The 12,982-nt window shown below is 43.1% G+C and overlaps 1 protein-coding gene across 1 annotated transcript in view; it reads left to right on the top strand.

Moving 5' to 3' along the window:
- Positions 1-12,982, top strand: part of UNC79 (unc-79 subunit of NALCN channel complex) — a 628,882-nt gene that overhangs the window by 593,372 nt on the left and 22,528 nt on the right. The window contains exon 50 of the mRNA XM_085626482.1: positions 7,680-7,757. Within this exon, the coding sequence (XP_085482608.1) occupies positions 7,680-7,757 (78 nt within the window). The remainder of the gene's footprint in view (positions 1-7,679; positions 7,758-12,982) is intronic.

The following is a 12,982-nucleotide window of genomic DNA, read 5'->3' as shown; positions in this document are numbered from 1 at the left end:
CCTTGAGCCCGACGGTGCAGCGAAGGGGCTCGTAGTCCCTTTCTGCCTGCCTGTTCATGGCGGTTTACCCGCCATGAACATGCAGGCGGAAAGGGACTTTGGGGGCCCCTGGGGGCCCCCGGGGGCCCCCAGACACAGGACCTACACATACCTGTGCCTACCACGTAGTGCAGGGACATGTAAACTGTCCCTTTTTTGCTTTGCGGCGGGTGCTGCAGCCAGCAGCACCCGCCACAAAGCAAAACATAGGCAATGCGACCGCCTCGGTGGCGGTCGCACCGTAATTCGTACTGAGGGTCTGCTGACTTGTAGGCGGGCGGTCCCAAGTACGAAACGATGGTGGAGGGACTGAAGTCTGTCCACCATGGTAAGGGGTCCCTTAGTCACAAAGCAGATAACACATTTTGCTTCGCACAGAATAATCAACTAGCACTTGCAAACCAGCTGATCAACATCCTTAACTCTAGCTTGACAACACTGTGCTACCCAAATGTCCTCATCCTGCCGGTCATCTGGTGCTTTAGAAGAGGATAGGTGGATCTTTCATACACAGTGATTGTGTACGGAAGACCCAACCAGGACATCTATCAGGCTAACCCTCACGTGACCAATCTGTCAGCTAGTAAAAGACACACAATTGATGGACGCAATGCAGAACAAATCAAAACATTCACCCCCAGTCAAGAGATATCGGTTAAATCCATCATTGTTTTGCTCACCATGCCACCCCAGTTTAGACCTGGCCATATGCAAATCAGTCTTGACCCTGTATCTCATGGGAACAGTACAGCCCAAACTGCCAAGCCAGGTCCTCCCAGGACCGGAAACAAGCATCCTAGGACCGATTTCGGGGTTTCACCCCTCTTCATCCAGGATAGCTTGATTCCAGTGGCACAGTGAGCCCAGGACCCACGTCTGGAGATAAATGGCGCACTTAGGGCGAATAGATCTGGGTTAAATCCATAATTCTTTTGCTCACCATGCCACCCCAGTTTAGACCTGGCCATATGCAAATCATCTTTGACCCTGTGCCTCATGGGAACAGTACAGACCGGAAACAAGCATCCTAGGACCGGTTTCGGGGTTTCATCCCTCTTCAGCCAGGATAGCTTGATTCCCTGAAACCGGACCTAGGATGCTTGTTTCCGGTCCAGGGAGGACCTGGCTTGGCAGTTCGGGCAGGACTTTTCCCATTAGGCACAAGGTCAAGACTGATTCGCATATGGCCAGGTCTAAACTAGGGTGGCATGGTGAGCAAAAGAATGATGGATTTAACCCAAATCAGTTGACTGGGGGTGAATGTTTTGATTTGTTCTGCATTCCGTCCATCAATTGTATGTCTTTTGCTTTCTCACCCTAAGTGTCCCAGGTATACCCAGACGTGGGTCCTGGGCTCACTGTGCCACTGGAATCAAGCTATCCTGGCTGAAGAGGGGTCAAACCCCGAAACCGGTCCTAGGATGCTTGTTTCCGGTCCAGGGAGGACCTGGCTTGGCAGCTCGGTCTGGACTGTTCCCATGAGGCACAGGGTCAAGACTGATTTGTATATGGCCAGATCTAAACTGGGGTGGCATGGTGAGCAAAAGAATGATGGATTTAACCCAGATCTCTTGACTGGGGGTGAATGTTTTGATTTGTTCTGCATTCCGTCCATCAATTGTGTGTGTTTTGCAATCTATCAGCTAGGCCATCGGGAGTCGTTAAACATGCTGGGGTCCAAAGTCTTACTCAGTCTCATCCTCCAAATCCAGCAAACTATTTGGCTACCCAAGGCACTCTTGGTAGTAAATGCAACCTTCAGAATGCCTTTACTGCTGCGGAACACAATTTGCACAGTTAGCAGAAGACCAGGTGACGAGCACTAGTGACTGTGCACCTCAATAGCTTGTTCGCACATGCCGGCAATAATGCTCTATGCAAACTGTGGATGTGCTCCTTGGTGTCCAGCAGTATCATCAGTCATACAAGGAAGTTTCCATGGTGGATAGTTAGTTACATTTAAAATTATAATTGCCTGACATTTTTTTATGAAGATTAGTAGTCGCTGTGCAACTTACTTCTACCATGAAGCAAGTGCAATTTGTGATTATATATAGCAACGGTGTCTATGTGTCATAAAGAACTTTAGCCCCATGCAATGCATGGACATGCTTCTTTTTTTCTGGATTGGTACTTGTATTGGTAACCTAGAGTGATGACATAGTTTGACTTCTTAGTACAGAGCATAAAGATTATGCAGCAGATTTGTCACATTATTTTATAAACCCAAATTCAATTTAGGTACTCCACGAAATGTGGTAATGACAGTTAGTCTTCAGTCCTGATTCACAGATTGGTGGAATGTCACTCATGCAAAGGGTATTTGTGAATTGAAAATTTCACAAGTATAGTCCTTTGTCCTCAGTAGCAAATTTAGAACTAGGTGTGGCATTGTTGTAGGCATGGATTAGCCCTACCTGTAAAGTTGGTGAAGAAGAAGAAGCTCATAAAATATTCTGTTTTCAATAAAACTTGCAGGGAGAGTCCCCCCACTGGAGTTAATAAATGTAAAAATTGACACCAAACGGGGCGATATTTTTGTAAACAGGTTTTAGGACACAATGGCAGGTGATATTTCTTTATACGCACTAGCGGCCGGCATGGGTCGTGGGTAGGGGGGCAGGAGCGGGGTCGCACAGGGAGGGGAGGTGCGCGGCAGGGGTGGTCAATAATAAAAAATAAAAAAATTAAACCTACCTTTCTGCCGTCCTGGGTCCCGCGTCTTCACTTCTCCTGCTCTCCTGCCTTCGACAGGAACAGGAAGCAGGCAGGCAGGCTCCCTCCCCTAAGCCAATCACAGCGCTCCAGTGGAGCGTTGTGATTGGACAGGACGCCGCCCAGCCAGGGGCTGTAGGGGATGGCATGTTCTCCATGCGGGCTTCAATGCAGCCGGCATGGAGAAGGGCAGAGTGCGCACGACTGGTTTGGGCGGCCAGAGAGGGCCGACCGAACAGTCTTTGTGCACTCAGGAGTGAACAAACCACTCCAGCCCAGCTCCGCCCGCCCACAATACGCAAAGAAACATAAAATGGTAGTAACCAAAAGTTATTACCATTTTATGTTTTGGCTTTCTCGCACTCATCTGCCCTAGTGGAAGAGCTGCCTCTGTGTATGCGTTATTCTGACATGCCAGCAGTTTCCCTCATTGGAAAGATTTGCACATTTACTTGTGATTCCCGCATTCCCCGGTGAGAATGAAGAGTGCACACCCTCATATTTAATAGGGATGTAGAGGAAGGGATCTCTTCAAAGGAAAATGCTACTCTTTGTAAATAAAGAAATTAGAAAGTTGAATGTCCAAATTTACCTTTCTATTATATTTCCACATTCAGAATTCAAACCTTGGAGTGATCCTCCCAGAGCTTATCTATGGATATAAATCAGGCCCTGTGAAATCACTCTGGGTACCAGAGGTGAAACTGTGCCTGGAATATCGTGGCTTTATCCAGAATATGAGCGGTGCTTCTCTTTTGTGAGGCATGAATGCTAATAAACAGTTTTAATTTCCTAAAGGTGTAAAAGAATAAAGAAAAAAAATGATTGAAATATTAGCTTTTCCATTCCCTTTGAAGAGTCAAAATCTTCCATTCCAAGCAATGAACGGAAATATATTTCTTGTGGCTCCACCCCCCGACCTCCACCCCCATGGGATTTTGGGGACAACCCACATGGATGTGATTCATGATAGATTTTGGATGCTCACGTAGAATATTCACATTGTCTTGTTATCTGAACAAGGAACGGTGAAGATGCTATTGTACCCAAGCAGTTGCATTCCCTCCATTTAAGCCACAGGCTGGCTCGATCCCATCTTGTACATTGCATTTTTTAGTTAACCTTTCTAGAATTATTTTGAAACCCAGTGTGATAAGATGTTCTCGCTACAGAAAATCGCAAAACAAAAATAAATATTACTGCTTGAATTTACTAGACTCTGCCCCACAGGCCTTGTCCCTGAAGGACATTGTGAGATGATAGTTTTTCAAACAGACATAATTTAATTTTGGAGGCTTTTAGGTCTGTCTTGACAACATTGCTGTCTGTTAGACGTATTGTGTCAAATGCTTTAAAATATATGTACGAAGGGGCTTTGACTGCATCCAGAGGAATATTTCCCTCTCACCCATCGTTGGCTTCTTAATGAATGCTTGGTCAATAATGCATAAGGTACTATTTTACATCTGCAGAGTACACTGAATCATTTCACATTCAATTTTCTTATCTCTTATATGCAATGTATGTTGAAAGTAGTGCTTTTTTGTTTTGTTGGTTTGCAGCAAGCTTTTTAAGATGTTTTAATCATTAACTATTCACAAGTTATACATGCATCCATAAATATATGTTTACACGCGGACATATGCATAGAGCACACAGTCTAGCTGCTTGTATTAAAACAAGCATTGGCAAGCCAAATGGTGTAGCTTTAATGTGACAGCACATGAAAACACAGGCATGCACAAATGCAGTTTGCATGCATTAGTACATTAAAGTCTTACCTACTAGATTTGCTAACGCTTGTTTAACTGTCTTTGACTGATAAACACCTTTTATTATGGATCTATTCTCTTGATTGTAGTGTTGCGTGACCATTGCCTATTTGTGTGGTAGTTAATGTGTTCTTTGGTTCGTCTTGCACTCTCTCTCTTTCACATGGAACATATTTCCCCTCCTATTCCATTTCACAAGAAACTGCCATCACAATAGGTTAACTGCTGCACTTCTTGAATTGCATGGTGACAGGACCTCCCTTTCCCCTGCCTGAGGATGTTCTATGTACACTGGTGGACTGCCGGTAGTACTGGGGTTGTGTTAATCGTATTTTATGTTTATTTTTTAAATTAAATATACTTTTGCAGATTCAAAAATATCTGGTTACATTTAGGGAAAGAATGAGGCTAAGAAAGATGCCCTCTGTGGCAAAAGGAACGTTCCTGCCACTCAGGTCTACGAGTGTGCCACTTGCCAGCTGCTAGCCAACTCTCTGAATTGCAAAGTCCCGCTCAAGATACATGCTCACGATCCCCTGTTCCAGACGTTCCACAGCACCCTTCCGGCAGCAGCAGGAAGTAGGCTGTTGAGTGGAGACTGCCGCTGTTGGCTAGCAGCAGCCCTGAGTCAACGCTGGAAAAAATTGTCCCAGCAGCCTCGATACCTGCCTATCTTGGGCAGATCTTTCTATTGCTGAAAATGATGTCACCATAAACCTGAACTTCACCTTCAGGCTTAATTTCGCAGGCAAAGTATTCACGTCACCCCCCCCCCCCCCACCCATCTAGAACTCAATGCAGCACTTCTCCCCACCACCAAATCCACACCTTGAATTCACTAAAGTGCTGGAATGCGATGCAATTTGAAGAGTATTCTTTTCAAGGAACTAACTCAGTGACTTGTCTGCAACCTCTGATGATAAAGCTTTAAGTAAATGATGTTTTTTTAATACCATATAAAAATGCCTGAAAAAATATGTTATCCATTTTGGAAGAGAGCCACAAAGGACCCTCACTAGGACCCTCATTATGAACTGGGGTATTGCTATCGCAGAGGCGATAATGCTGCCTCGGGTCACAGGTGGCTCAGTGTTGACGCACTCCAAATGACCATGTGGTAAAACCGGGCCAAGTTTTAAAAGGGTGGGCTGCACAGGGTAAATTTGGTGGGACGTCCATTCAGGGGCGGCTAGTGGAGGCTGAGTCTAGCCCTCACCCAACCCCTATTATTATAGTGGGAACATGCAGTGCCCTCGAGGCACCCAAGGAACTGCCGCTCAACACCCCACAAACCCCAGGGTCCTGACCCCAACTGGATCCTGTTCAGATATACCATCTTATCAGAGCATATGAGCCAAATTTGTTGTGAGTATACACTTAAGCGTGGAGAAAAATAACCAGCATATCGAGGCTACGTAGGTAATTTCCCATTTCGGGGACAAAACCTCATGGTAACTGGATTTTGCTTAGGAGATACCATCCTGAAACACTAATTCCAGCCATGGTATTGCACACAGAGTGTATTTTTAGTAGATTTTTATTGACACAGCATAAAAGGAAGATCACACATGAAAGGAAAGTTTACAATCAAAGATTCACACTCTCTGGTGGAGCCTTACTCAGGGCACTTCTGCTAAGGTGTGTCATTAAACAAACTGCTGTGCTCATCTGTGTTTTTAACAAGCCAAGTCTGCTGCTCAATTATCAAACTCATGAAAGCCAAAACAGACGATTTAGCTCAACCTACCACACATTTCCTACATACAGAAAACAATAGCATTCTTGTTTATCTGGAAAACACGTACAACCTTCTGAAAAAGTCCATAATGGTTGAATGAAACCATAAAAGTGTTTAGGAGCAATTGGGATACCAATGAAGATACTCTTGTGGCAATTTCAGAAGAAATCATTGAAGCTAAAAGTGGACTTTTCTCTGACAACATTAGCATGGTCACTGTTTCCATTTCTTGTTGTATTATTAGCAACATGATAAGGTGCACTAACCCTCACCCCAGAGGGCCTCTTGGTGCTATCACTGAGTGAAGGAAGGAGATTGGCAATTCATATTGTCTGTTGTGAGAAAAGCCTTGTAAAGTGACTTCTGTAAGAGCAAATGATTGTGGCTCAGTTTTAGATCTAGCAGCAAAGTGTTTCACAGAGAGGGAGCAAGAACTGAAGACATGGGACCCTGTACGTGAGACCCAAGAAACCTCACAAAGCCAGAAGTAGTGACTTAGCTGAAGAAAGTGATCCAGTCGGACAAAATGTATTCAAGGGTTTTGCCGCAAAGGGAGCAATTTTTCCATAGAAAAATCTGTGGGCAATGCAGAGCACATTATAAAAGGCCCTGAATTGACAGCCATCGTAATATTTCTAAAAGAGGAGAAGAAGAACCAAGCCTAAGAGTTTTTGTGACCATGCCAGCTGCTTGACTTTGGATGGACTGCAGTTCGCTCAGTAGTGGCACGTGGAAAACTGTAATACCTACCTTCCAAGATTAGCAATGGGACTATTCTTATCTGCTTTGGTTATAACGTGAGAACCCTAGTAAAAGTCTGGTAAGGGGCTCTGTGATGTGTAGGATAAATATAAAATGTCGTTTATGGCAAACTCTCATTCTAGCTGTTCAGATGCAACATGTTGGTGTTCTTTTTACTGCACAAACCCCGGCACCCGGGACAGTCTACATGTATTTAGAGTGGTAATGAATCCCTATGAAATACCCCCCGCCCCCCTCCCCGTGTCCATCAGGTCCTTTTAGCTTTTAGTCACAAAGCATGTCTTACTTCTCAGAGCCTCTTTGTGATGTAGCAGTCAATCGACATTTGTGCATGCATCGACCAGCTTATGTTGTTATCTTCGGTAGCTCATGTGTGCACATCTCTGAACACAACTGTGGAAAAAGCAATACATAGCGATGGTTATTTGGTGCAATGACAACAGCTGTGTTTCCAGATCTTTAGGGACTGCTGCCATCGCATGGATACTACACCTTTTACATGATTACAAAGAAGGGGGCATGCCATAACTTTATTAACAGGGGGGAAGTGTTCTTTATAAAAGAGTGCATTGGTTTGTTTTTATTCGAGCTGTTTGCCTTTTGATGTGGCTGTTCGACTTAACTGAACATTGCCAACGCATTCTTTTTTGCAGATGGTGGAAATGGTGTGTCTTCATGTCATCAGTTTAATGGAAGCCCTGCAGGAATGCAACTCCACCATTTTTGTGAAGGTAGGCAAATCCTGTGCGTAGAGTTGTTGCACGGGGAGTCCATCGGGTGTTTGCTTCATTTTACTGTCAACTCAGGGCCATCACGCCAATAAGATGGGGGTAACACGTTTCCACTCAAATGAGACGCAAAAAACAAGGAATAAATATAAAAATTCAATTTTTGGTAGTGGATGTATAGTGCTGTGGCAAAGTGCTGTTTTCTTGGAGAGCCGAACATCACTGACCTCTTTGACCAGCCACAGTGTCGTGAGAAAATAGTTCCACATGTGATACACTACCTTAAGATTTATTAATGTGGTGGGCATTTCTCTCAATGCTATTTTAAAATGCATTTATTGATATTATATAGTTAACAAAAATACAGTTAAAGCTATTACAGTACTTACCACGACCAACTAATGTACGAAATAATAAACAGAAAAATATAAGTAACTATTTAATACATAGGCCAGTTATGAATAAACCCATGCAGCATTTTTCTTCATTTTCCGCTGTTTAATCCACCTGAACCATTTCACGCTTCCCTTCAGCAAGAAACACTGGACAAACGCCATCTCTCCACCCATGCACGCCCCTTGGAGAATTTTCAGTGAATCCAAATAAATAATTTATTGAGTTTCCGACACATTATTTCGTGCAGTGAAAATAGGTCGTCAGCCATATTTCAACCGTAGCTTTGTAAGTTGTCTGCCAAAAACTTTTACAATGAAATATGCTTATCCGTGTGCAGAGACAGAAAAATGTAAGTGAGAAGGAGAGCCAAGCACTTATTGGCTGGTCATTGACCTCAGAGCATCATTCAAAGCTTAGCGGGCTCCAGGGCAACTGGAGAAAATTATGAGACCGAGAAGCAAGCACATATTGGCTGGTCAGTCATAGGCCTCAGAGCATCATTTTAAGTTTAGCGGGCTCCAGGACAGCTGGAGAAAAATGTAAGTGGGACAGAGTATTCAATCACTTATTGGCTGGTCAGTCATTGACCTCAGGGCATCATTTAAAGCTCCAGAATAGCTGGAGAACTTAAGGAGGGACCTCGGCATCCTCTGCGGAACAATGAGAAGCCCCCCCACCCCCAGCGGGGTCCAAATACAGGAAAAAAGCATAACTAATATCTCCCACATGATGGGAGTGGTCTCCCAGCGCCTTTGCCGTTTATTTGCAAGCTTTTTATGCTGGTGATAAAAAACATAATGATTGATGTGGCAGTTGTGTACTGAAAAGATGCCAGTGGGAATTATGTGGGAGAGATTACACGAAATAGGGTGAACCCGTCAACATGGGCGTTGTCCTGATAGCTGAAAATTGTATTTACCCGAAATGTGAATAAAGTAGGGCAGCTGAAAAGAGGGTGTATTGGACATCCTCACCAAATGTGTATCAACAAGTCTGTTTGGTTATTTACATCCAATGTTGACCTGATTTTAACCAGCTTGTGACTGCAGAATAAAACATTCTAATTCTAGCACTCCATCTTTTTTGAGAGCTACAAACCAATCATAGTTGAAGAATCAGGACCCATGTCTGTCAGATTCTATCTGAGCTAAACTGTTGCTTAAGGGGGTGGATTAGGACAAAAGTAAATGCATTCCACCATAAACAAACGACTAGTGATTCAAGTCTTTAAATATAAAACACCCTTTTACCATGTGTATAAGATGTCAACTCGAAAGACAAGGCGGAATAAATAGAACTATCACACTCCAGTAATTGAGCAAAAACTTTAGTTACTCTTATGACAAAGAAATCAATAAATTGGCTAGGATCTTGAAAATCTGGTTCTTTGTTATGTGCTTGGCTTGATAAATTGTAAAATCATATAGGACAAGCTAATTTACTAACTTTCAGATTGGTTTTTCCATCTCTGGAAGAGAGCCATTGTGGGAGATGGTGTAACAAGAAGCCGGATGGATACATGGCCAGGTCTGGAGAGCACATGTTTCTGCACGTGTGTGAGAATCTCCTCCTTCAAAGCCCTTCCGGTGTTGCTTGGACTTCCTTGCTATGATAACTTGGTGTGAAAATGAGACTGGCATTGACAGCATAGTATGGGTTGATATTATAATGTTTATTACGACTGCTGTTGGGTCTCAGCTCTGATTGAGGTTAATCAAAAATGGCCACGTTGCACTTTGGATGAGTCACAAAATGGCAATGCATTGCCATGATCTGCTATTCGGTGTACAGAACAGGAGGCTTTGTGAGTGTGTCACTGAACGTGGCTTCCAATTGCCCCTTCCCGCCTTGCATACCAAAGGACATGTTTAAAGTCAGTTTCATGAACATGACCCTGCAGGAAGCTGCACCACACTCAACGGATCTGTGGTTCACAAAATGTAATAGGAACAATATATCACTGAGTGACATGAGGGTTTGCAATTTACCAATTACACTTCTTAAGACCATAAACAACCATAATCAGTATTGACAGGTTAAGATGATCCACTGGCAAGTCTGTTGGAGACAGAGCAATTACAAGACTTATTAAATCACATTTCAGCTCTGATTTGATGATGATAGTGGAGCCTCCCAGGAATTTGTTGGTGTGATTAAATTAGCTTGCTTGTGGCATTGGGCTGAAATAGTGCTGAAACATTGTGATTAACGTGCTCTGCTGCTCCTTCCTTTAGTACCGCTTGACACTTTCAGAATATTTACTTTTTACTGTCAGCTTGCCAGCTGTGCCTGTAACTTCTAACTTACCATGTCTCGTTGTCTTTTAATGTATATCACCATCACTTTTAGTTATCTTCATTATCCATTTTATCTGCCCCGCTGTATCTTCCGCTATTTACCTTTTTCATTAATCCCCAACTCTCTATCAATTGTGTGACGCCTCCCTTACTCTCACTCTATTTTTCCCTTTTGTTCTTTTCCCCTCTTTTCTTCTCCCCTTGATAATGTTTTAAGGAATGCTGCCAAATGGTGCATCTAACATTATATTTTACGAAGAGCACTGAAATAAATGTATACCTTGTTCTGGCTTTTCAAATAAGAATGTTATGCAATGAGAAATGGCCCCTGTTATTTTTCAAAACTTGCAGACAAGATACCTCTTACTTCCTTTCCTTTTCCAATAGTCTCCCTTGTAAATACGTGTTTTTAGGTACCCCTGTTTCACAATCGCTGGTAGGGACAGAACTGTCTCTTAAGTTAGACAGACCTCACATGCTCTGACGGACAAGCCTCAACTTCAGATATAGGGCTGGGACAGATTTAGAGAGCGGTTGCACTGATTTTACAAGCTCAGGTCTTAGAAAGATAGCATACATATAATCATAACAATACTGATAGTTTTATAAAATAGATCATGAAATTCCTTCATGCGAGTCATAAAGTAACACCAAATAAGTATCCTTGGCCACCAAGATAATGAATCAAAACATCAGAATCTATATTAGCAAGGATTTTCACTCAACTCAAAATAGCAGCAAGGTGTCTTATAAAAGCAACCCTTTTGCTCTGCACTTGTTATTTGTCATTAGTAAATAGACTGGATTTTCCCCACCAACAAATTTACCAAAACTGGTGGTACTGGTGACTCCAGCAGTCGGAAAAACCAGAGCGATTATGAATTGGACCCTGTGGAATCACTAAGGAATGAGGTATTAGGAAATCTGTAACCCAGAGTTCAATTCCCCCCAGTAATTCCTCATTTTAGGGTGGACTTCACCTAAAGATCTTTAGGTGAAAGTTGAGAGATCCCTTGTGTTTCAGTAGATCCCAGAATTCTGATGGGGCTGGTGAGTGCTGTTACCGGCCCCATCAGAATTAAGAGTACGCTCATAATGAGGGCCCCGGACTAGTGCCTGATTTAGAATAGCTGCTCAGTATCAATGTGAGTGCCATGCTTGGCGTCTGTGACACTTTCTAAACGGGACCACAAACATCTTAGCTTTCTTTGATGTGCACTGGGGATTTTTAGAAATCACTGTAAGTTTTAGAAAATGCCTATGCAATTGGGGATTTCTGATGTTTTTTATGCTCAGGCCCAATGTTGATATTTTTTATGAAGGTAAGGGGTTAACCTTGTCTGTGGATTCTCAAATCTACTTCTCAGCAGGCCAGTTTCACTGCTTTAGAGGCTCCTACACCCACTAGATCGAACCATTAATGTCTCTAAAGGCTTGTTTGCTGGTTCTAGAATGCTGCAAGAAACCTTTAGAGGCTTATTGGTCGTATTGGCCATTCCAAACACCCAAATCTGGTGTTGATGAGCTTTGTTCTTTAAAGTATTCTACGTGGTTGTTAGCTATCACATTATTTCATGTACCTAATAAGTATACTTTCCGACAATCCAACAATTTGCTACTTACTGTTAATTTTTATTTTGCTTCATGCTTCCTCGTTGAAGGAGTTCACATTTACTGAGTTCCATTTGATCCCATATTCACCTATTTTCTTTTTTCTCTTGCTTTTCTTTTTGTTTTTATTTTAGAAGACTATACACTCACAATTCACCATTTCACTCAAACAATCATAAATAAAAGGATTCAAATAGTTATTTTAGGACTAATGCCCACAGCTTGTTCAGATGTTCTATCGTGCCATTAATTCTGCATAGAGCAGTCCTGAGAAGGAAAAATCAGAGGCAGTGCCAAAAGAAAGGCAAGGCCATCGCCACTATGACCTCTCAACCCTGTGTTAGACAAGGAAACACTTCATAAACTGTATTATCATGATCTGCATAAAGGGGACGATTAGTCAATATGACTAGGTGGACAAATCCTGGAAAAAATGTTTTCACCCTTATCAACTGTAGGTAGAATACCACTGGTAAAATCATTAAAGTTAGAAGTGGGCAAAATGGATGTTCTGAAACTGCCCACTTTCACTGTCCTGCTTAAATTCTCCCACATAAAAGATTAACAAAAATATAGTGTCACACAAGATTATTGGCTGTATTACCAGGGCCAATTTAAAAACTCTCACTAAGGGGCTCATCACGATGGCGGAAAAATAGCCACCGCCGGGCCGGCGATCGTTCCGCCATTGTCATGAGAATTACCCCCCACCACATTATGATGGCAGTGGGTATCGCGGCGGACGGAAAGTCTGTCCGCCGCTTTTCCACCGGTAGCAATCATCACGATTGCCTGGCGGAGCGGTCAGCATGCTCACAATGGCGGCGAAGCCTAGCAGGCTCAGCCTGCACAATTATGATGCCGGTGGAAGCCAGCCTTTCTGTGGCGGTTGAACCGCCATTGAAAGGCTGGCGGAGAATGTCT

Source organism: Triturus cristatus, chromosome 9, assembly GCF_964204655.1.
Source record: "Triturus cristatus chromosome 9, aTriCri1.1, whole genome shotgun sequence".
Classification (NCBI taxonomy): Eukaryota; Metazoa; Chordata; class Amphibia; order Caudata; family Salamandridae; genus Triturus; species Triturus cristatus.
This window is presented reverse-complemented; position numbering and strand designations above follow the sequence as displayed.